The 27,226-nt window shown below is 34.7% G+C and overlaps 2 protein-coding genes across 8 annotated transcripts in view; one reads left to right on the forward strand and one right to left on the reverse strand.

Annotated features, from left to right (window-relative positions):
- The window catches only part of LOC143228741 (uncharacterized), a 36,488-nt gene extending 32,259 nt beyond the window's left edge, over positions 1-4,229 (forward strand). Inside the window, exons 4-6 of the mRNA XM_076460040.1 lie at positions 1,451-1,618; positions 1,780-1,845; positions 3,735-4,229. Of these exons, the coding sequence (XP_076316155.1) occupies positions 1,451-1,618; positions 1,780-1,845; positions 3,735-4,058 (558 nt within the window). The 3' untranslated portion in view covers positions 4,059-4,229. The remainder of the gene's footprint in view (positions 1-1,450; positions 1,619-1,779; positions 1,846-3,734) is intronic.
- Positions 1-25,182, reverse strand: part of LOC143228739 (uncharacterized) — a 35,875-nt gene extending 10,693 nt beyond the window's left edge. The window contains exons 1-4 of one of the 7 annotated variants that reach the window (XR_013015442.1): positions 25,045-25,182; positions 12,216-16,085; positions 10,681-10,807; positions 10,214-10,427 (exon numbers count right to left, since the gene is read on the reverse strand). Coding sequence is in view for 3 of the 7 variants with exons in the window: in XM_076460036.1 (XP_076316151.1) it covers positions 12,891-16,022 (3,132 nt within the window). In the remaining 4 variants the exon portion in view is untranslated. Of the gene's footprint in view, positions 1-10,213; positions 16,086-20,922; positions 21,050-25,022 lie in introns of those variants that run through there. The other 6 variants (XR_013015440.1, XR_013015439.1, XM_076460036.1 and 3 more) reach the window with 6 other exon arrangements.
- Positions 25,183-27,226: the final 2,044 nt, after the last annotated feature.

Consider the following 27,226-nt stretch of genomic DNA (forward strand, 5'->3'; position numbering starts at 1 on the left):
TAGAGTGTAACCACGCAGAATAACTCGAACAATGCTTGGATCCAAAATGTAAAATTAAATAAATCAAAACTTGGATTGGCACTGTTTCGATAAACTGCCATTCGTATGGGAGATAATCCGTGCTGCCATCTCTTTCTTTAAGATGAAACTAAATTTACATGACTTATATATACATTTACGCATCTTATGAACGGTGGTAATGCAATTCTTATTTATTTCTTGAAAAACATTTCTAAACGAACTGTAAACTCGTGTGGCTTAAAAGTACATTTTAAAGAGGTTAATATCCATAAGAATAAATGATTAAACAAGAGGATACGTAATAAAATAAGCAAACCTGTATATATTTTAATTTTAGATTCAGAAAACAATTAAAATAAGATGGAAAAAAACTTACAGTTACAACATATGCAAATACACCTTCGTCATTTATTAGGCCTAAGAAACTAAAAGTGCAACAATATACTTATATGACTGAGCCCTAATAAATATGTCCCCAAATAAAATAAAATAAAAATTCAGGAAAATAACTATATTTGGATGGAAATCAAAATTACTACATATTCAAATGTGCCTTTATCATTTCTTAGGCCTAAGTAAAAGCGCAACATAAAAATACTTCTTTACGCCACCTTACGAAATATGTCGTTAAACAAAGTCTATCCTTTTATGAGCGCCGTCTGTAAAGTTCTAAATTCTGGAGTAAAAATAAAAATTTAACATTTAGGATAACTAAATGTGTTCAAACAAAAATCCTAAAACATGGCGAGTTAAATAAGCTTTACAAACTCATTTTTTCATTAAAGATTAAATAAATCTTTCATTGAGAACTTGTTAATTAACCGAAACATAATAATATTAATTTACTGTTCAACTGTACTCTATATTTATTACTTAATTTTTATATTTGATTTTTTTCCTTCCTTTACTCGCACAAATAAAGTTATGCAAGATGTACAAAAATAATTCGAATCTATAAACAAGTTAAGCGGCAGCGTCCGTCCAAAATGCCACAGAATAATAAAATTTCGCTCTAACATGTGTTTTATTACTTACTCAGGGGATATATTATTAACAATAATTTCGATTTAATATAATAACATTAGCGTATTAAGTTTGTAGTTCATATAATGATGTGTTTTATTTACAGCAACAGTACTTGAAGTTACTTCAGATTAATATACAGCAACAGTGTATTTCATTTGTAGTTAATAAAATAAAACAGTGTGTTGTAGTTATACAATAACAGCAATATACTTGGAGTGTAGATGGTGGATTAGGTATTCTTTACTAACATCATAAAGGGTATTTTCAAATCAATCTCTCCACAGTTTATACTTCTTAAAACATTACTTATTTTATATTGGTTAACTGATAACATTGCAATATAATTAAAATATATTGTCTTCCAATATTTTACAGAAATCTCTTGTCTTCTAATATTTTACAGACATCTGTCATCTTCCAAAAGTGGTTGGATTTTGTGGAGGAAAAGAGCCACGTTTCTTTTACAACACTGAGACTAAGCAGTGTGAATTATTTTACTACGGAGGTTGTAATGGTAATCGAAACAGATTCCTTACCTTGGAAGTGTGTGAAAACACGTGTTTTAATAAGGGTAAGATACCTTATTCTAGTTTTAGTATCAACAAATCATTAATAGAACTGGATTCATAGTGTCAAAAGACAAATACTATTGTCACAGTTGTTATAGATTGAAATACTTATATTCGATATTTATCGAATAAAATATTTCAAATGTTGTTGTTTTCTCTACAGCCAAAAGTAGAACGCCACAAAAATGTTCACCGGGTGAAGAATGTGACGGTCCAGGTGGCGCTACAGGTAAGTAATTTTTCAAGTATATATATATATATATATTATGAAGTCAATTATTTATATTTTCTCGCTTATATTTCCGAGATAGTGGATCAAATTAAACTGGCAATGGATTAGTATGATTAATGAGTTCCATATAAGGAAGTTTACTAGTCAATAAACATTAGTAATCAGTTTTCATTGTCACAAGATACACAGGTCAAGATACAACTCTGTGTTATTTTACCATATCGACAGATGTAAATTGAAATTTGTTAACTCTATAGTCCGGCAACTTCATTACTAATGAGTTTCGTGCAAATTTTTGAGACAGGTAATAGGTAAACTATTCATTATTTAGCTGTTTGCCCTAAATTTTTAGTCAGGCAATTGGTAAACCACTCCACAATTTAGTTGAACCTCTTAACATGTACGTTACAGACTGTTTTGTTCGCTTTAATAAAATATTTTATGGTCATCTTTGGGTTTATTGAAAGCTAAAAAATCAAACCAGAATTTGAATTATCAATCAAAATTAAATTGAAGTGTGGTTACTCTCTTTATGAGTCCATTCCAGTCTATGGTATTGTAACCTGGTATGTTTTCACATCGACGTGTCTTGTTTGTGGTTAGAAATGTAATCCTCTTGTTGCATTCTGTGAACTTAGAGTGCACACCGTTTCTTGTTATCCAGAAGTGTACAGTATTTCTTGTTCTACAGAAGAGCACAATGTTTTTGGTTCTACAGACGTGCACTATGTTTCTGGTTCTACAGAAGTGTACAACGTTTCTGGTTCTACAGAAGTGTACAACGTTTCTGGTGCTGAATAATAAAATTGTACTTTCGTAATTGAGTAATAGTGAACAAGCAAATTCAAAGAAATTATTGAAATAATTTCAAAATTTAAATGATCAGTATTTGGTTAAAAGGTATGATGAAGGTTATTTAATGGAGACAGTAACTCCATATTATTTTTATTTTTACATTTAAACAGTTCTTTAACTTTTAAGTTTTTGCCACATTTTATCCATTTTTGTTGTTGCTAGGTCTTTTGAATATCTATGTGTGAATGGTAAATCTGATTTTTAGATCTCAACACGCAGTGCAAAACAAGAAATATCATTGGACGTTCTTTAGTTGCGGAAACATTGGAACCACATCTTTAAGTTAAGATATTATTAACAACACTTCCATGGGATAGAAATTTCATGAGTTAGCAGGACTTTGGTATCACTTCCCTGAGATAGAAAAATTTCCTGAATTAGGAAATCATTGACATCTCTTCTGTCAGTTAGAAAAATATTGGTATTATTTCCCTAAGATAAGAACACATTTTCACCATATTCGAGGGCAATAGCTTAACTTTCCTGCGTTAGGTAAACATTTGACCTACTTGCGTGGTACAAAGCAGATATTGTACTCGTATCTCAACACTTCTTACATTTTACGTAGTTAATTTAAAAATAGTTACCGATAAATAAATTTAAATACAGTATTACCTATTAACATGAATGCTTACAAAATAAATCATTTCTTTCCTACACAAATTAAAATAAACACATACTTTCTAGAAACATCATCAAAGGAACCGAAAGTATCTGAAATAATGAACTTTTTATAATTTTATGTTTAAATGTTCCCTTATAAGACAAATCCAACTGCTGTTGAACTCTGTTTTTAGGGCCCGGCCTGGCCAGGTGGTTAAGGCACTCGACTCGTAATCCGAGGATCGCGGGTTCGAATCCCTGTCACACCAAACATGCTTCCTCTTTCAACCGTGGGGGCGTTATATCCTTCTACTCATTGGTAAAAGAGTGGGTGGCGATGACTAGCTGCCTTCCCTCTAGTCTTACACTGCTAAATTAGGGAAATGCGCGAAATTCAAAACAAACAACTTTGTTTTTGTTTTTTTCAGGAAACTTTAGTGAATTTCGAGTCATCCTTTCTTTGCTGTTGGCTCTTTACGTTTTGGGTGATCTGTTACACTGAGCTACTTTTTCTGTTGCGTCAATCCTGCTTCAAGATTAACCGAAGATGGTGCTTCACAGATTTCAACACCACTGTAAAACTGAATATTACAGATCTCCGATCTGAGGTCAGACTGTCGTCTCTTGATGCCATTCGACGACTTTTTCGGAGTAGTCGAAAAATGAATGTTTGTTTTGTTAGTAGCGGTATTTATATTGTAATTTCGTTCTGTTATTTCGTAATAACCAAATTAAAAAGGCTTGATTCATAATCACAACAATTGTTACGAATTTCTGAAAAAAATTTGGTAAACATAAAATAACAGTTACTGAGTTCTCTTTGAACTTGTCTTTCGTGTTCTTTGAAATATGTATATATTTATTGTGTTTTTATAATAACTATATCATATGAGAATAAATGCAAAGGTTTATGATAAATGGCACTATAATATGATGTTGTTGTTTTATTGTGTTTATAATCGAATTGGCTTCATTGTCGACCTCAGCCTATGAATGCGTAAGCTGTTTCATATAAAGAAACTTTGTCGATGACTCTTGCTAATGTCTCCCGATGGGACAGCGTGAGCCTTCAGATTTACAACGCTAACATTAGGGATTCAATACACCTCGGTGGACACAGCAGGTAGTCCGATGTGGCTTTCAAATAAGAAAACACACACACACACACACGGGCAAGTAGTTAGAGCACACTCGACTCCCCTTCACACCAAACATGCTCGCCCTTTCAGCCGTAGGGGCGTTATAATGTTACGGTCAATCTCACTATTCGTTGGTAAAATAGTAGCCCAAGAGTTGGAGGTGGGTGGTGATGACTAACTGCCTTCCCTCTAAGTTAGGGACAGCTAGTGCAGATAGCTCTCGTGCAGCTTTGGGCGAAATTCAAAAGAAACCAAAACCATAGGCACGTGATCTTGTTAACATCTGAAACCAAGATAAATTGATGACTACGTCACACTTATCTATGACGTCTTACAATATACTTCATTTATTGGACGTTTCTAAACGTGTGTTTTTGTTGTTGTTTTACTGGTGTCGCGAATTTTCTCGAGTAACACCGACGTAACCTTACTCGTAACAAGTAACTTGACAAACTACGATTGAAACCTTCCATACCTGAAGATGGTAATTATTTGTTTTGTGTTAAACAACAAACATAATGTTCAAACATCAATAAAATATTTAGACTTGTAACATCGTGGTAATTAACTGTAAGCGAGTGGTTATATTTATGATATAATTTCACATGGATTAAGTTAACTAAAATTTTTTTTTTAATGTTGACTTGGATAACAATTACTTAACTTCGATTAATTTAAAATAAAAAGGTTTAAAAGAAAACGAATATTATAACGTCACTCTTTATCTAATACATTTAACTTATCATGCCTAATCTCCAACAAATTTTAAATCATTAACCACTCAAGTATCAGTAATAATTACGCATCGTTCCAAAATTATGGTTATTATTTCTTAATAATCGATAAGCTCACTGAGATCAGGATAAATTATTGATAAATAAAACATATATTTATACACACGTCTGTTTATCTATAATAATGTTAACAATCCTATAAACAAAGACAATTTAAAAATCAGCCCTGAATAAGTTGTTGCTAACAGCAGGGCTGAAAATATTTTAGGTTGTATCGATAGAAATATTGAATACAAGTTGAAAGATTTTATGTTTCATTCTATAGGTTACTTGTGAGGCCGCGATTGGAATATTGTGTTTAGTCCTTGATTTTTGGTTTGTCTTTTAATTTCGCGCAAAGCTACACGAGGGCTATCTGCGCTAGCCGTCCCTAATTTAGCAGTGTGAGACTAGAGGAAAGGCAGCTAGTCATCACCATCCACAGCCAACTCTTGGGTTACTCTTTTGCCAATGAATAGTGAGATTGGCCGTCACATTATAACGCCCCTACGGCTGAAAGGGCATGTTTGGTGTGACGGGGATTCGAACCCGCAACCTTCAGATTAGGAGTCGAACGCCTTAACCACGTGGCCATGCCGGACCGTTTAGTCTTTGACTCCTTACCTAAGGAAACGCATTGAATGGTTATAAAGAGTTCATAAGAGGACTTCTACGTGGGATGGAAGGGTTGCCATATAAGGATAAGTTAAGATCTTTCTGTTTTAAAAAGAAGAGTTAGAAGGGATCCGATTGAGGTGTTTAGTAAGAATTTAAAGGGAATGTATAGTGTTGGTACACCATTATTTATTCATATTTAATATTGAGAATGATAGAATTAGGGGGAACAAACATAATGTGTGCCAAGGTAGGAATCTTTATTTCAGCTAAGACTATTTTATTTTTATAAGAGAATGTTTGGTCTTTGTGACGAATTGTTTTCGAATGTTTTAGATGCAGTTAAGAGTATTTAAGATAAATCTAGATGAATATTTGAATGATTGAGGCTAAATTGGAATGCTTTATTTTAAGATGACTGGGTTGGACAGTCGAAATATACAAACAGATCCGTTGTTGTCTTTATCTATCTTATATTTGTTTTAAAAGAAAAAAAATTAGAGATTCGTTTCTACTGAAATCGTAAGCATGTAATCTATTCCTTCGGTTTATTGTAAACTATAACCTATTTGAAAGTTCTGTAATTAGTGTCCATACAGTATTACAACTACGTTTACCTGTCAGATTAGATCGTATAACGCAATCAGAACATACCAGTTATTATTGACAGTATCGTAAAACACTGGAAGGATATAAGAACACAGTCGTAACGATTACATTTTTACAGAGCGACACCTACTGAATCTTTACCGAAGTAATACTTATGAAAATCTAATTATAGTGTCTTGAAATGTGATTAACTTGTTAAAATTAATATTGATGATACTAACAAGTAAAAGTGAAATTTGGATCCGAAAAATGACAATATAAATTAGAGATAGATATCACCATTAAATACAAGTATTGTATTATAACACTGCATTTCATAAAAGTACATGTCTTTCTGGTGGTATCGTTTGGAAGTTAATAATATCAAACTATGACTCATCTATACAAGTTCATGTCAACCTTCGTTAACCTTTGCAGTCCTGAAGTACTTCACGGAATGCGTCATGTTGTGCAATAAATGTTTCCATTACCGTATTTCATACGGTGTAACTATGGTCAGACAACATCACTGACAATATTTAAACTGACCCATCTGGTTTCAAAAACAAATATCATCAGTTATCAATATTTACTTTATTAGACGAAAGTTCCATATACGTACTACAAATGTCTTTACACGTTGGTTTTGTTTGTTTCACACACAAAGATACACAATCCGTGATGAATCAGCCTCGTACTGCTGCGTCACAAGGAATTTTTATTAGGAGATTCGGTCACAGTCTCCATCTTCTAACACACCCACCCAGACACCAAGTCTGAAACATCTAACACACACACACACACACCCAGGCACCAAGTCTGAAACATCTAACACACACACCCACCCAGACACCATGTCTGAAACATCTAACACACACACACACCCAGACACCAAGTCTGAAACATCTAACACACACACCCACCCAGACACCAAGTCTGAAACATCTAACACACACACCCACCCAGACACCAAGTCTGAAACATCTAACACACACACACCCAGGCACCAAGTCTGAAACATCTAACACACACACACACACCCAGGCACCAAGTCTGAAACATCTAACATACACACACACACCCAGACACCAAGTCTGAAACATCTAACACACACACCCACCCAGACACCATGTCTGAAACATCTAACACACACACACACACACCCAGGCACCAAGGTCTGGAACATCTAACACACACACACACCCAGGCACCAAGTCTGGAAACATCTAACACACACACACACACACCGGACACCATGTCTGAAACATCTAACACACACACACACACACCCGGACACCAAGGTCTGGAAACATCTAACACACACACCCACCCAGACACCATGTCTGAAACATCTAACACACAACACACACACACACACACACCCAGGAACCAAGTCTGAAACATCTAACACACACACACACACACACACACACCCAGGAACCAAGTCTGAAACATCTAACACACACACACACCCAGACACCAAGTCTGAAACATCTAACACACACACACACCCCAGACACCAAGTCTGAAACATCTACACACACACACACACAGGCACAAAGTCTGGAAACATCTAACACACACACACACCCGGACACAAAGTCTGAAACATCTAACACACACACACACCCGGACACCATGTCTGGAAACATCTAACACACACACACACACACCCAGACACCATGTCTGAAACATCTAACACACACACACACACCAGGGACCAGGTCTGAAACATCTAACACACACACACACACAGGCACAAAGTCTGGAAACATCTACACACACACACACACCCAGGGACCAGGTCTGAAACATCTAAACACACACACACCCAGGGACCAGGTCTGGAAACATCTAACACACACACACACCCGGACACCATGTCTGAAACATCTAACACACACACACACCCGGACACCATGTCTGGAAACATCTAACACACACACACACCCGGACACCAGGTCTGGAAACATCTAACACACACACCACCCGGACACCAGGTCTGGAAACATCTAACACACACACACCCCGGACACCAAGTCTGAAACATCTAACACACACACACACACACACAGGCACAAAGTCTGAAACATCTAACACACACACACACCCAGACACCAAGTCTGAAACATCTAACACACACACACACCCAGACACCATGTCTGAAACATCTAACACACACACACACACACCCAGACACCATGTCTGAAACATCTAACACACACACACACCCAGGAACCAAGTCTGAAACATCTAACACACACACACACACACAGGCACAAAGTCTGAAACATCTAACACACACACACACCCAGGAACCAAGTCTGAAACATCTAACACACACACACACCCAGGAACCAAGTCTGAAACATCTAACACACACACCCACCCAGACACCATGTCTGAAACATCTAACACACACACACACCCAGACACCATGTCTGAAACATCTAACACACACACACCCAGACACCAGGTCTGAAACATCTAACACACACACCCACCCAGACACCAAGTCTGAAACATCTAACACACACACACCCAGACACCAAGTCTGAAACATCTAACACACACACACACACACACACCCAGGAACCAAGTCTGAAACATCTAACACACACACACACACCCAGGAACCAAGTCTGAAACATCTAACACACACACACCCAGGAACCAAGTCTGAAACATCTAACACACACACACACCCAGACACCAAGTCTGAAACATCTAACACACACACACACTCAGACACCAAGTCTGAAACATCTAACACACACACACACACCCAGACACCAAGTCTGAAACATCTAACACACACACACACCCAGACACCAAGTCTGAAACATCTAACACACACACACCCAGACACCAAGTCTGAAACATCTAACACACACACACACACATCTAACACACACACACACAGGCACCAAGTCTGAAACATCTAACACACACACACACCCAGGAACCAAATCTGAAACATCTAACACACACCCAGGAACCAAGTCTGAAACATTTAACACACACCCAGGAACCAAGTCTGAAACATCTAACACACACATACACACCCAGGCACCAAGTCTGAAACATCTAACACACACCCAGGCACCAAGTCTGAAACATCTAACACACACACCCAGGCACCAAGTCTGAAACATCTAACACACACATCCAGGCACCAAGTCTGAAACATCTAACACACACACACACCCAGGAACCAAGTCTGAAACATCTAACACACACACACACCCAGGCACAATGCCTGAAACATCTTACACACACACCCACCCAGACACCAAGTCTGAAACATCTAACACACACACACACACAGGCACCATGCCTGAAACATCTAACACACAGACACACACACACACACACCCAGGAACCAAGTCTGAAACATCTAACACACACCCAGGAACCAAGTCTGAAACATTTAACACACACACACACACCCAGGAACCAAGTCTGAAACATCTAACACACACACACACACACCCAGGCACCAAGTCTGAAACATCTAACACACACACACCCAGGCACCAAGTCTGAAACATCTAACACACACACACCCAGGCACCAAGTCTCTATCTACTAACAAACACTTGGACACCAAGTGTGAATCTTTCAATAGACACCCAGACATCAAGTTTTAATCTTCCCATAGACACCCGCCAAGTCACAAAAATTCTTACAAGGCATTCAGTTTCAACTCTTTTACTAAAAAAGTTTATATTATTTTTCAAAACAAGTACAGTGAGAATGTTCATTGTTTAAACATAAATGAAATCAGAGAAATTTGTTTAACCTATAATCTTAAAACAAATCACACTTTATTTACTTGTAAAAACATACACACACCCAAGTGCAAAAAAACCGGAAAATGTCTCAACAAACTTCACACACCCTTCAAAGCAATATCGGTGTCATTGGTACTTGTAATCTCTTCAGTGACAGCTATGTCTAAATTCGTCATTTCAATGGACCGCACAAGAAAACTGTAGTCAAATCTCTAAAGTTACAAATATTTATAGTTTCAAAATAACATATACAATGTTCGAATAACTGATTAGAAGTGACTTTATTGATCACGTTTTACTTAATTTAAACAACGTGACACACATATGGTAATAATAGTTATACACTTTAATATGTATACTGAGTTTGGGGATGGGTGAACCTTTCCTTCCCATACTGACAGAGAAAGTTTTAAATGTTTCAAAAAATATAAAACTATGCTTATAACCAATTACACAGAAACTTACTTAACTGAACAAAACTTTAGTTCACTGACCAACTCACTACCTTTTGCCGTTTCACTCTCGTTAGCAAAACTAATTCGTCACATAACCTTCCCTTTTCCGCCAGCCTTGAATTACAAACACATTTCACCTGTAACATATTAACACTACATCAAACTAATAAAAATTAAGTGCAAATATTACAATGTTCATTAACACATGTAAAACACTGGATCATAACACACATCCAAGTTTGAAACACTAGAAATAATAATTTACTGGTACCGGTACCCATCTCCAAGTAGTGTTCAATTACATCACGTAAATATACCGACACGACACTGAAGGATGTTCCTCTTCCTGAGAAACTAAAACGGATGCTCACATACTTTACGGTTAAAGCAAGAAAAATATATTAAAATTCCAAACGAGAAAGATAAGGAACCATTGTGTCGTGAATAGTTATGATAGACGTTTCTAGACCAAGTGGTGGTTTCATCTCTATTTAATGAACTTGTTTTTAGTTCACTGAAGATTCCAAAGAGGTTCCTAAATAAATACAGGCAAATGGCTTAACCTTACTGCAGTTAAATACCAATGCATTCTTAACTTGAATATTGAAGGAAAAAAATATAACACTGAAAATCCTAACTGTTCTACCACATACGTTGTACCCTCACGAATGTTACTGACATTAATTCTATCGACTAAATTACACACAAATGATCCTTGAATAAACACTTAAAAAGTCCAGTTTCAGTTGAAATATGTCATTCCAGGTTAATTTCCACAGACTATTACATTAAGAAACACTTAATATAATTAATAATATATATATCAATGTCTCATTCCATTTTGCTTAAGTAATAGATGACTACTCCCTTATACTTCCAAACTGTCAATGTTACAGTTTCTCATCACTTCTTTCAAGCACAGATTTAAACTAAATTTTTTAGAATCACAACATTAAACTTAAACACTATTTTACTACCTAACTCTTCTATCAACTGCTTCCTATCTCAAGCTTGAAAATATTTATACATAGAGAAGTGCCTTTTAAAAACTCCTGTCAAATAACCCATGAATATAAACTTTCATAATGGCTAAAGCTAAAACCTTCAGTTTATCTGCTAGCAAAGATGTTATTCATAAAATTGTTTAAATCATTATTCATATTTATACTGCATTCTACCCAAACCCAAATGTGCAAATTAAAAAGGCAAAATTGTATAAAAAATGTGTCTAGTTGATTTCACAAGCACAATGAATCTACACAAATACCACTCTTTTCCCAGAAATTCTGGGTTTCCAAAACTTGCATTAATTTCATAACTAATCTAAATGGTGTTTTCCTTTAACATTTATGGAAATAACCAGATATACAATACACAGAGAAAGTGTAACTTCTTACATACAGACCTGACTACTTCAGCATAAAGTACAATATACATGTTGAATTAATTATTATTTGTAAGCACTAATTTTCAAAACTTGGTGAGGTAGCAACAAGTTGATACCTCCTAGGCTGACAGGTAACTGAACACATTAGATTATCTTACTGAAAGTTCTTTGTTGTAGTTAAGGTATCCTTGAATCTGATGGATAAGGTCAAACTTCTTAACTTCCAGCTTGTTCATCAAATTCTGATGAAAAGTTCAGTTTATTTCAATCTTGATAAAACTTCCGTTGATTACTTAAGATGAGACTTGTTTCTGGTGGACTAAACTCACTGGACCATTCTCTACTAATACTAGTTTCACTTTGACATTGGTCTCGTGCTTGGTGAAGAAAATCTTTAGATCGCTTCCAAGTTTTTCATATTTTTAAACAGTGGTTTTCATCAAAAATGAATCTGGAAATAATTGTCAAGCATTTCAATTAAGCTGTACATTGTGCTTGTCAGTTAATCTGCCATCACAAGGTGTCGTTTTAGGTCACCCTCTGGCATTCTTCCTTTGGAAAACTCTAATCTTCTGATTAAATAGTGGATTACTAGATGGTTTAACTCTTGAAGTTCTTCATAGACTCCACCTTAATCTAGCCTCTATGTCCGAAGTTGATATAGTGCTTATAAATTCCATACAACTTAGTGATGTAGTGCCTTCTATACGTCATCAGTAACTTCACATCATGTTATGACAGCTCTCAGAATTGTTGCTTATCTAAACAGAGACAATTCTACATCTCACAAATTTCAAATTTTTCCAAAAACTCTCTAGAAGTTCCTCAACTCTTCACTGCCCTGTTCCTTCTCGCCACTGCTTTTGTTGTTCCAAAAGTCTCTCAAGAGGAGAAGGTCCTGGACCCGACCAGAGACTCTGGATCTGTGGTTGTACCATCAAACTTTCCATGTTTGCACTGTTTGATCCTGTGTAATTTCCGTCTTTACCTGACTGGGACATATGAATCCCGGAAGGCCAAGGAGAGCTAAAGAGAGAGTAAGTGTTTCCACCTGGATCGGCAAGGGAACCAACTTGGTTTCCTCTTGTACCTGGAGGATTGAATCTGTGTCCAGTCTGATGTGAAATATTTGGTGGTGGACCTCTCTGAATGTTACCAGACTGAGCACAATTCATACCTTGCAGAGGATGGCCTGGGTTCAATCTTGCTGAATGTTCGTGGTTTGTTTGTTGATTCCAGTTGAGTGGCCAGTCTGTGGTAGGCATTCCAAGTGAAGATGGAGGCATTACAACTGCCTGGGGAAGTTGAGAAGCTTGGTTTCGGGTAATGTTGGAGCTTACAGAATTTCCTGAAGTCTCTACTCTACTTAGTCCACCACATGTTCCTCCCACTGACGTAAAATAAGGAAAGTGCAAGTTTTCTTGGTGATGCTGCTGCACTTGACCTGGTGGATTCATGACAACAAGATTGGCCTGCTGTTGCCCAGCATTTGGAAGCACTACGTGAGGTGCATTGGAAGACGGCAAAACAGGAGGCTGCTGGATTCCATTAGACTGAAGATAGTAATTCCACATGACTCCTGGGTTAGGCATGTAGGTCTGGACTGGTACAGTCGGATTTCTCTCAGTGGATTGTTGGTGAAGATACTGCTGAGGATTAGAAAGCTGGTTTTTCTGAGTTTGAGGATGACCCTGTTGTGCACCAAGACTCATGTGACCAGGAGGAATAAGATGATGTAATGGAGCTTGTAATGCTGCCCCTACTGGTGGACCACCTAAAGCATGCTCTCCAGGAAGAATATTATGAGAATGTTGAGGGACAGGTGTATTTTCATTTTGTCCTCCATGCTTAAAAAGCAGCTCTTGAGCAGAACCAGTTTTATTCTCAACATCTGCCATCACTCTCGTGTGCTGGTCAGTAAAAGAAAAAGGTTGCGACATAATCTGCCCATTATTTCCTGCTATTTGTTGTCTTGCCACTAACTCTCCAAACTTAGCTGTAGGAGATATCATGACAGTTGGCATACTTTCCTCAGGATTCCTTTCAACAGAAGACTGTAATGCTTGAGTGTCCAAATTTTGAAAAGCTCTTTGCTGAAGTATTGTCTGCATGGCAACATTCTGCCTACCCCCTCTTCTTTCCTTTTGTATCCCTTGTCCACCTTTAACAACCCCCAATTTTTTCTCTGTTTTCTCCATTGTGGGTTTAGCATGATGACCATCAACTGGTTTTGATTCTTGTTCATCGAGTTTAAACCGTACTTCTTGTGTTGAGGCTTCTGGCTGATGTTTTGTCATGATTTTAGCCTTTGAATCTTTGACAGCTTCATTAGGGAAATCTCTTGAAGCATCCAAGTTAGTTGGGCTAGATCTTGTAGATGTGCCTGGAATATTAGATATATTCATCTCTTGCAACTCTTGAATTACTTCTTGTGATACCGTTTCAGTCTGATGAAGAGCTGAAAATGTACAAGTTTTATCTTCTTCATTTTGGACAACAGTTATCTTTCCTTTGTCATCTTCACACAAAACCATGCCAATATCCTGTAGTTTTGTTATACGTAAAAACCTTTCCTCACTAGCTGTAAGAGTCCCACTATTCTTACTAAATTTCAAATTCTGATGTGTTTTTAACATTGGTCCAAAGCCTTGTAGGTCCCAATCCTCAGGTAAGGCTACATTCTGTAACCTGTTTTCCACTGAACCATTGAGTATTACCACCTCAAGGCCATTCAGAAGTTTACAAAAGCTGTGCCAAATTTGTGGTTTCCTCATAAAGGATTCATGCTTTAAAACACTAGGTTCCTGTAAAATCCACTGAAGCAGGACCTTGACAGCTGGCAGACTGCAGTAGTCCTGCATTTCTTCAGCTTTAACAACAGCATGAACAGGAAGCAAAAAAGCATGTAACATGCTTGACATCATTTCTAAAACCAAAGCAGAAAACTTTTGTTCATTTTCAGGCAGCTCTTGGATGATGTCAAGTCTGTTTTTATCTTTATCTAACAGATTTGAGTCCTTTTCTAAGAAACCCCAAGTGTTTTCAACAGCAAACATGTTAACAGCCATCATCTCAATTAACTGCCAAGTTTCTAGTTTCTCAGCAATTATCAAGGGAGGTAATGCAGCTGTTAATACATGAAGAAGTTTTTCTGCTCTACTGAAATCCATTCCCAGGTGAACAAAAGCTTGAAACTGAAGGAAAGCAGTAATAAATTCATACACTGACATTCTTGTCTTTCCTTCGTGCGTTTCTCCATCTCCTGCCATTTTGGAAAACAGTTTTTGTAAGTTTGTTGCAGCAGCAGGGAAAGGATGGCTAACAGCCAGACTCCTTATATAGAAGAATACAGTTGACAGTTTATCTCCACTAGCAGCTTCCAGGATAGCCAGCTGGTTGTAAGGTTGTCCACTATTAGGTCCTACTTCGACAGCATGTTTATAATAAGTTTCTGCTTGTAGTGACTGACATCTGTATCTTGAAATGTCACCTAAGTGTACAAGACAGTGCTGACAAATATATAAAACTGATGACTTTGAGGGAATCGAACTGCTTTCAAACTTGCACTTTAACTTCTTGTTTGATTCGAATGTCAAATCTTTGGAAAAACACAACAAATCAACATCAAATGCACAGCATATCTTTTGTAACAGCTGGAAGTAAAATCCACTAGCACTTTCCAGTAACAAGGTCAACTGGGCAACGGTCTCGGAGCTGTTGATTTTCTTCTGAGTTTTAGCTTTGCTCTGAAGTGCCGATATTGGATTTCGGAACACATAATTCCAAAGCTCTTGTTCCACTTTCTTATCAAGAGCGTACTCGAGATCATAAAGCAGCAGTTCCTCAAACAACTGTCCGAGTTTTTGTTGCTTTAGCCGAGACTCTCTACTAAGTGGCGGAGCTTCCGTCAGTGATGCTTTCAAGGCTTCAGCGTCCTGCAGCAGCTGAGCAGATGGGACTTTCATTGTGAGTCTTTGGAGTTTCTAAGGGCTTTGGTCCACAACCCAACTGGACATAATTGCCTAAGCCTGCAATAATAAAATGCACCTGAAATGCTAAATAATTCGTAACTATGCATACACCTTTTTACTAAACATAAGAATATCACTAAAGTTGACCGTGCCTGCACTAAGTTCTACGGACACCATGCACAATGACTATTTTACAAACACTTAAAAAGGAAGAGGACATTCTGATGGAAGTTTTACTCACAGAAAGCTTAACATTAGAATTAAATTAACAAAAACATTTTTTGCAATACATAATTTATTTTTATATAAACTCTTGCTAACCTTAATAAAACATAAAAGTTCCAACACTACACATATGGATGAAAATCAAAGAATGATTAACCACATATACTCATTAAAAGTTCACCTATTACCTTTATCCACACTACCAAAATTTTTATCTGACGTAACCCAACTGTGAAAACCACATGCTCTCTTTCGAATTTAAAGATTTTTCTTTTATAACAGCATTACAAAACTGTGTTTAAAACAAAATCTTTACAAATCACAATGTTTCTGATAAAATGTATATACATAAATGCTTTGGGAAAATTATGCCATGTAATTAAAGTTATTTTTAAGACAAAAAAAATGATAATAGTTAATCCTTTCATGATGGGTCACAGGTCAAAGGTGATGTCATCACATTTGTTGACTAACATACAAAGTATTATTTACTACTATTTTATGAATTCATATCAATAGGTTTAAAATCAAATTGTAGATTATAATTCAAACTTTATTATATGAGATAATTTCTTACTTAAAAGTAAATATTAAAAGAACATATCTAAATATAGATTTTTGTGAGTCACATCATGTGCTGAATGTAGCACTGTTTAAAATTAGATGTTTGTGATGTCAAAATCCTAAGTCTATAGTTTAGTATAAATTATGAAATGAAATTACTAAAATTAATAAGCTAGAATATAAAATTAGAAACTCAATGCTGAGATACGACTTATGTAGTGAATCAAACACAGTGGGGTCATTCCATGTCAAATCATCCAGATTTTGGACAATTTTCCAGGTGACCTCATCAGGATGCCTTGAAATAATTCACATGTGCTCATCTTCCCATATAATGAAAAATTACCAAAGATTAGATCAATATCTCTAATAGTTTCATTTACAGCCCTGTAAACTTTAGTTTATTATTTTTTATTTTTGGTCAACTTTGGCTGCTTAAAGCTAAAAGAGTAGTGGTGGTAGAAGACTGACATTTGCTACACTGACTGAATTAATCTCACAGAATTCAAAAATGGTCTCAAACCAAGTTTATCACTCTCAGGATTTGCATAGTGAAGCTGTAAAATCACCTGAAAACCCAAAATCATAACATCAGGTGATAAATCAGCAATTGTTGTAATTAAAAGTCTGTTAGATCTCCTGTAAAAAAAATGTAGTTGCAACTTATGATGTAGCTAAAAATAGCCCTACTTCTGGCCACAGTTTGACCATGTCACCAGTTATTCAGCCTTTTCAGATTTTTACCATATATTCTTACATCTCTGAATATGATCTGCAAGAAACATCAGGATGATGTTCAACCTGGTTTTTAAGTTATGATTTTTTAAAGTATCCTCTGACCATATGTTTTTTATTTAAAACAAATTCAGTTCAGATGTGTTACTGTGTACACATATATCTAAAAAAATTTGAAATAATTGATGAATCCCATTGAAATATTCTAATCAGTCTTTACCATATATTCTTACATCTCTGAACATGATCTTCAAATAAATCAAGGTTGTGAAACATAATAAATTATCATATTTTAAGTGTCTCTTATATGTACCATTGGGTAAAGGACCACATTCAGGGCACTCAGTTCTTTCTTGACAATCAGGAATCAGTCCTGCAGAATTGTGTAAAGTTTGATCTACTTGAGCACTATGAAAAACACAAAACTGTGGCAGGTATTAAGTCACATCATAGCTTTATTCTACCAACACATTCTATATGAGAAGGTGATGATGTGTACACAGTTGTAACTGTTGGTGGTAGCAGTGAAAGTGATGCTACAGCAGCTCAAATAGGGTCTAATGATAGCAATGACAATTATCAGCCAGGGAAATATGTGGCATGCTTATACGATCATGAATGGTATGTGGGAAACATAAAAGATAGATCCAATGAACATTCCGATGTGTTGGTGTCATTTATGTAAAAATCAAGAAACTGTTCTCATGGCCTGCAACGTCACGTAAAGATGAAAGCCGGATTCCTTTCTAACATATTCTTTGTCTGATAAGTGCACCTACCGTGCAAGGCAGTAGTGCTCGCCACTATGTTCTAAGTCAAAGTGATCTCAACATAATCAAACTCGAATTTCAGACATCTATTCAAGTTGTCTGAACAAAGCAATGTTTATTTGATGTTGTTAAGGCTGATTTATCACCAAAGTAGTTTTTGAAACATTTCATTGTCACGAGTATTTCAGTTTGGTGTGACTATAATCTTTCTCAGTTGTCCCCTGTTGTAGCACTGTGTCTGATTTACCATTGTATTTATTATATTATGAATCTTAAACTAAGCCATATCTGCATAACTGTAATGCATACACAATATATTTGCATTGCCATGTGATCTAACTAGTTATGCCAATAAACTTGTTCAGAAATAAATTAATTCTTTCTTACAACTTCATTATTTAACATTGTTAAAGGCTGGTTAGAATATTTCAGTGGGATTCATAAAGTTCTGACAGATATTTTTCAAAATTGTACAGATATATTTGTACACAGTAACACACCTGAACTGAATTTGTTTTTAAATAAAAAAAATATGGTCAGAAGATACTTCAAAAATTATAACTCAAAAAGTAGGTCTAATAGACTTTTAATTACAACAATTGCTGATTTATCAACTGATATGTTATAGAAAATTTGAAAACAAAATTCAGCTTTGTATCATATAAAGTCTCAGAAATATGGCTTATTAAATAAACCGATGTTTTACATTGTGATTTTACAGCCTCACTATGAAAATCCTAATAGAGATAAACTTGGTTTGAGACCATTTTTGAATTCTGTGAGATTAATTCAGTCGGTGTAGCAAATGTCAGTCTTCTACCACCATTACTCTTGTAGCTTTAAGCTGCCAAAGTTGCCCGAAAATGAATTTGCTAAAAATAAAAAATAATGAACTAAAGTTTACAGGGCTGTAAATCAGAAACTATTAGAGATATTGATCTAATCTTTGGTGATTTTTCATTATATGGATAGGTGAGCACGTGTGAATTTTTTCAAGGCATTCTGTGGGGGTCACCTGAAGCCCTCTGGATGAGTTGACATGGAATGACCCAGTGGCCCTGTTCACTTCTTTCCATTCTTGAAAACAGTCCCTCATATATAGTTACTTTAATACATGACTTGTGAATAACCAACTGACAGCTTAGAATGTCCACATAAATGAGTTTTTCCAGCCATTTTAATCTCTGAAAAGGCTACCACGTTCTTTAATCCAAGATTTCAAGATAGGTTGTGTCTTTAGTTTCCTTGTGGTTTCTTAAAATCTAAATAAATCTTAGTTATGAGCTTAATAAATTGTAGTGGAATTATATAACATCAGTACAGATATTTATTTTTTGGTTATTCAACTGTATATATATAAAACTTTGCTTGCTGTCCTCCATATGTGAAATGTTAAAAGATTTAGTAACCTGTGTCCAGCAGCAACTGAGTTCAGAAGTCATAGCAAGAAGAGATAATTGTTTGTTCTACTTCTTGATTTGTTATTATATATTTTAAGAAAAATAAGCATAATAATATATTTTTAAATAGTAATAATCAATATACATATATAGTAAATAATAACTGAAATGTTACTATATATTACAAAAACTCGTCCATTGAAATATAGCCAGGGACAGATTAACGGTCAGTTTTATGATATAATATTTGATATGGTAACATGATTGCATGTGCACCACATCAAAACAAGTTACATAATGTTAACAGGCATGACTGGAAGATCAAAGTGATAAAAAATAATATATATACATATAGTGTTACGAGACTCAAGCTATGTAGAATAAACATTTGTATTTTCGTTTCATAATATGCAGTCATTCTAACATGAAAACAATTTATATTTCCTAATTTTTTTATGATGGTTACAAGATCGGTCAAATGACAGACCCCCACATAGTATGAGTATAGAGAACAACATTAAACAAAGTCTTACTGAAAACATACATTTGAAATGTATTTAGGAAGTATTAGAGATAACAAAAATATTATTTGAGATTTTTGGGACTACAAAGTTTTTTAACATGAAATTACTTTGTACTCAGACTAGAAATGAAACAGACAATATTTTCAAAAACAAATATTGAGAAATGTATTTCATTAGAAAACCTGATTTTTTTTGTGTACAATAAATATGTAATCTCTACTAAAAGTCCACATATGTGAAGATACACATGCTGTATTAAAAGTTAAAGTGAAAATACTTAATGTGTGCATATGTGTAGATGAACTCACATATTTTATACCCAAGTCCATCGTGAAATGATTAATCAGCCACTTAATTAGCAGCTTCAAGTAAAGTGTAAACAACATAATACAACTGGTTACAAGATGGAGTGTAATATTACACACACATCAACCAGGACAAAAACTCTGTTGTTCCACAGTACAAAGAAGTGATTTACTTACTCAAACATTACATTCTTTAAACTGAAGTAATGGAAGTAACTCAGAGTGGAAATACCTGGCACAATTAGAGTTATCTTTATATATGTAAAAATGGCTCATTTGGGTTGAGAAAATATTTTACGTAGAGGAGCAAACAACGTTTTAACCTTCTTCGGTCATCGTCAGGGTCACGAAGAAAGAAAGAGGTAACTGACCTGAAGAAAATATTTTACGTAGAGGAGCAAACAACGTTTCAACCTTCTTCGGTCATCGTCAGGATCACGAAGAAAGAAAGAAGTAACTGACCTGAAGCTGACCACATGTTTGAAATGGGTTGTGTAACTGAGTATTGGAACATAGAGGGCGTGCTTAGATGTTTGAATATATAATTTTATATTATTTATTTTATTATTATTATTTATTATATTATTTGTTGTTGTATAAGAGTTATCTTTATAGTCTAAAATTGTAAACCATCATAAATACATAATATCTAAGTGGTACAACTATAAATAATGTTATAGTTTTGATAAATACTGGTTCTGTATTAAACTTCAAACATTTTATAAATCCACAAGCAAAAGCGAAGTAGAATATATCTATACCTGCCATATCTGTGGCTCAGAAGGAATACCGGGATACAATGATCATAGTAATGAACCTGGCATGGGATACAATGGGCCTAGCAATGAACTAGGCATGGGATACAATGGGCATAGTAATGAACTAGGTGCTGTTATTTGCAAAACCAAATTAGACAAACTGATAACATTAACAGTCAAATGAAATTAAATGTTTTAACCTTTGGGTATGTCTTCGGTATATTTTTACAAAATAAGACAAACTAATAATATTAACAGTCAAATAAAATTAAACATTTTAACTTTCAGGTTTGTCTATGATATATTTTTACAAAACAAGACAAACTAATAATATTAACAGTCAAATAAAATTAAACATTTCAACCTTTGTTTGTCTATGATATATTTTTAAAAAATAAGACAAACTAATAATATTAACAGTCAAATGAAATTAAACATTTCAACCTTTGTTTGTCTATGATATATTTTTACAAAATAAGACAAACTAATAATATTAACAGTCAAATGAAATTAAACATTTCAACCTTTGTTTGTCTATGATATATTTTTAAAAAATAAGATAAACTAATAATATTAACAGTCAAATGAAATTAAACATTTCAACCTTTGTTTGTCTATGATATATTTTTAAAAAATAAGACAAACTAATAACATTAACAGTCAAATGAATTAAACATTTTAACCTTTAAGTCTGTCTACAATATATTTTTACAGTTTCCAACAAACTAGATACAACATTAGATGAATTTCTTAATATGTTATTTTGTTGAGATGTAATGAACTGAAAGTTGTCACAATGAACTACATAACAAAAAGAATTGTAATAAGAGTAAAGCATAACTGTGAAAGCCTTTTTTGATGGGGACATTATATAAAAACAAAACTCTCCATTTTATTTTTTTAAAAAAATCACATTAATTGTTTTCAGAAAGTATTTTCTCCTCTGAATATTACAATAGAGAAAGTTTAACAGTGAAGTTTAGACCAAATATGTAATTTCAGGTTTAGTCAGTATCCAATAACAGAATCCTTAGGTTAAGTCAGAAATCATATAAATAAATATTTTATAACACTAGTTACAATAACGTGTACACATAAAAAACTTCACATTCATACTTCCCGATCACCAGGTAAGACTATTATATCTCCTAATTTCTTTGCTCTAATATTTAGGAATTTTGTTCATGAACATGAACACAGAAATACATATAAAGTTTTTAATAAAACAATAAACTGAACCTTCAGTTACTGTTAAATACATAGAAGTCTTGTACTGATATCAAGTAGTCATGTGGTTATAGTTTACTATGTCATATTAGACAAGTGTTCACAATTATCTTGAGTGAAAATAGTCTTCTAGTATTGTGTAATTTGACTCTACAAATCAACTCAACCTGGAATAAAGATGAGACAATGACCCAAATCACCACAGTTTCAGATCCAAACCTTTTGCCAAACATTACAACACTGACAGCATATAAACCTTTATGACATATCAGTATGGACTGCTGATGACTGCTACAAGAGAATGCTTAATGTCCAATATGGCAGACACTAAATGAAGACTTCTGTGATTTCATGTGAGACACTTGTGTGTGATACAGTATCTTTAAAACATTAAATTGGCCTTTTATATTCATACAAGTTAATACTAAATGTGACATCTCGCATTCTAACATAACTCACTTGTGGTTCCCAAAAGACTAAACTTACATCCATAAGAATTCTAATAACTCTGAAATAACATCATGAAGTCCAATTTCCTCACCTCTTATACAGACTTCACAATCAACATCTATCAACCATTTGCAAAAACACACATAACTATGACACTGTTATGACTGTTTTTATTTATCAAAAACATGCCCTTCTAAAAACATGATGTATTATTAACTGCAACTAGCTGAGAGAAGTAATAACTCTCCTAATCTAAACAAAACCTAGATGACATAGAAAAATACAGTACACCAATATCCACTAATCATGGTTCCTTGCACAAACAGGCATTGGATGACAATAATATTTCTACACCAAAATGCTACATTTCATCTACCATGAGAAAAAACAGCAGACTGCTAAAAATAGCTTTAGAAAAAAACATTTAATCTCCAGATAATAATAAACCTGTTTCAGGCAACATTCCACCATCGCAGTTTCATTAGAATGAGTAATATAAGGAACACTTGTATGAGATGACAGTATGAACTGTTGTACCACTAGCCTTGATGAAGCCATAATAGTAAAATGCTGGCTAAAAAATAAAGTTTACTTATCTGAAAAGGCACTTGTTTGTTGTTTTTTTTCAAAATTGTCAAAATTTCTGAATCCCTCTAGTATGCTCAACATAAGCAGTTATTATGGGCTAACTTCAAACCTTGACTCTAGTATCATGAAAACATGCTTTTGTATATGACAACACAAGACCTGCTATATTTAGTGTAAAATGAGAACCTTGTTATGCTGCAGGTAATGTGTTTGTGTGATGTACAGACTAAGTGCACAACTATCAAGTAGGTTGTAACTATCATAAGATGTTATTATGCTTACAGTTACAATATTGTTTATTACATGGTACTAAACTAATAATTCACCACATTCTGATCATCATAGGTTTTAGTTTTATAGAATATTATTCATCTTTACATAAATCATTTTGCTAATTTATGTTAGGCCTTTTTTTCAGCAATAACATATTACACATTTAGCTTAATATTAATTAGTACTTAAGAAAGTTAACACTACAGGCTAACCAATGTCATATTAGTTTGACACTTAGAGCAGTGTATCTTGTAAAGCTATGCTATACATTATATTTTCGTTCACTAAAATTTTAATTTGGAAGCTCAGCTTGCTATAATTTATATTTGTCAAAGTTCTTTGGTTCTTGTTATATACTATAGTTTATATAATGTAATTAAACAGCACCATACATCAAAATATCAAAACATAATAGTGTTGGTCAGGTTATAGTGTAACCGTATATGATAATTAACTTTTGCAAGAAGTCGCACACTACACTAGAAAAGTTATATACCAACCAAATATAGGTACGAAGATAATTGATAAACTGTACGTTAAAGTGATGCAAGAAGGCTAAGCTGTCAAACTAAACTTTCAGTGAATGAAAATTTAATGTATTAATATTTGGTGTTCTTACAAGAAATAGTGTACTTTAATTCTGATACACAATCAGTGATAACAAGTTAGTGTCAGACTGTAATACAGTATCAGTCAACTCTTAGCATGACCCTAATAATACGCAAAGTTTCACTACTGACATCTATCATCAAGCAAACAAAAATAGATCTCAAGTTTACTAAAATGTACATAAAACATAAATAAGCGCACTTAACAGGTTAATGTAATTGTTATAATCCAGGTTAAATATCCTTTATCTTTAGACTTTACTGAATCAGGCCCAACGTAAGTAATAATAACTAACAGCATTTATAATGGCAGTTAAGCCAAAAAGAACATTTACCTCACTTCATTCATATCTATTACTTCTACAAGTTACTGTAAATGCGATCTTACCCTATAAATACCTTGGCTGAACGAATGAAAACAAGATATAACTCACCAGGACAAAACATTGAAATTCAAAATACAAAAGTTAGGCTTAAACTGTTATAATAGACTAGTCCTAACCTAAAGTTTTAATATAACGTATACATTCTAAACACAAATTTAACAACAATAGTTAAATAACTCACATCCTAAGAAATGTTGTATTACCTTATTTTTATGTCTTTTCACTTCAAACATTACGTCAGTTTATTAATTTATTTGTATTTTAAAAACATATCCAATACCACAACTGTTAACCGAGATACTTAAAATGTCGAATGTTTACTGTGTTTCGTAAAAGAGGGCACGATGACATTTCTGAGATATCTATTCTTAGATTACGTAATTTATAGGAAATAACTGAAAATCATTACTATTTATATTTATTTTTTTGTTGGGTTTTATTTTTTGCTTTAAACGGATTTTATATAATATTATATGCTACTTTTGCTAGAATGTTTATGTTTTATTCCGTATGAATAGCCACTTATATGTTTTAGATCCCACTAATATGTAACAATGAAATTGTTCCTATTTTAACTTAGAGTAACAACTATCTCTGACTGAAATTTGATTAAAAACACCTTAGATGTGCGGCCCTAAAAGGATTGAACGTACGACTTAAGAGAATGAAACCAAAATTAGCGGCCAAAGTAGCAGCTACCTTTATAGCATTGATAAAAAATTGTATATTAAGTATTCATTCAATAGTTAGCTAGGCCACGCATTTTGCTTTGTCCACCATCATATCCAAAAAAGGCCCGGCATGGCAAAGCGTGTTAAGGCTTGCGATCGTAATCTGAGGTTCGCGGGTTCGCATCCTAGTCGCGCCAAACATGCTCGCCCTTTCAGCCGTGGGAGCGTTATAACGTGACGGTCAATCCCACTATTCGTTGGTAAAATAGTAGCCCAAGAGTTGGCGGTGGGTGGTGATGACTAGCTGCCTTCCCTCTAGTCTTACACTGCTAAATTAGGGACGGCTAGCACAGATAGCCCTCGAGTAGCTTTGTGAGAAATTCAAAAAAACAAACAAACATATCCAAAAAAATATTGTCTAGTTAACTAATGAATGAACATTAGCTACCAGTTTGACCATCAATTTTGATTTCATTTCTTTAAGTCGCACTTTCAATCCTTCTTAGACGCAATTTTTAAACGTAAGGTATTTTTTATTAAGTATCATGATTTTTTTATCAATATACACCGATAAAGCACAGCAAATAAGAAAGTAATACTCAATAGTATTCCAAATCAGTTTCTGGATCGCAGCTCTATATTTCGGAACAGATCTTTATAGAACCAATCAGACACCTTAAAATATATGATAGTAATTCCTCCTCTCTAAAACAGTGCTAATAGCTTCAGTCATGTTAACGCTGTGGAATTTAGATAAACAGTTTCTTGTCGTCACTCCATGCGATCGGTACAGCTGTATCAAGCATCATTATTTATGATAATTGCATATATTAATAATACGTGACGCTAAACTTTCTTTAGTTAGGATAATTTCATAAATTGTAGTAAATATGGGCTGAAAAGTTGACACAGAATAATAAAAATCATAGAAGTCAGGTACATCAAATGAAATTTTCGTACTTTTGGTGCAAAAAAAGAAAAAGTAACTCAATCAAAACTGAGGAGTTAAATCTCAGGTATTAAAATTTGGTATGTCCAGTACAACATAGTGTATTACCACAGACTGAGCTATAAAAGGTGGAAAAATTGCTAAATCATTACTTGTCTTAATAATACACAGGGCCCGGCATGGCCAGGTGGGTTAAGGTACTCGACTCGTAATCTGAGGGTCGCGGGTTCGAATCCCCATTACACCAAACATGCTCGCCTTTCAGCTGTAAAAGCGTTATATTGTAACGATCAATCCCACTATTCGTTGGTAAAAGCGTAGCCACAGAGTTGGCGGTGGGTGGTGATGACTAGCTGCCTTCTCTCTAGTCTTATACTGCTAAATTAGGAACGGCTAGCGCAGATAACTCTCGTGTAGCTTTGCGTGAAATTCAAAACTAACAAGCAAACTCTTGTTCATGCTTTTAATATTACAAAGGCTGTAAAGATGAGAACTTGGACGGACATCTGGACACACGGTAGTGCCGTGTGACCAAAACAACGTGATGCAAGACACATTGTGCATTACTTGTTTGTTTGATTTTGGGACAGCGATAATTCTACAAATTTACAACGCTAATATCAGGGTTTCAATCCCCCTCGGTAGACACAGAAGATAGCCCGATATGGCTTTGATATAAGAATACACACAAACATACACATATATCGCTATAGCACCGTAGAGTAGAGTCTACTTCATGAAGTATCCTACAATGCTACAAACCTG

Source organism: Tachypleus tridentatus, chromosome 10 (assembly GCF_004210375.1).
Source record: "Tachypleus tridentatus isolate NWPU-2018 chromosome 10, ASM421037v1, whole genome shotgun sequence".
Taxonomy (NCBI): Eukaryota; Metazoa; Arthropoda; class Merostomata; order Xiphosura; family Limulidae; genus Tachypleus; species Tachypleus tridentatus.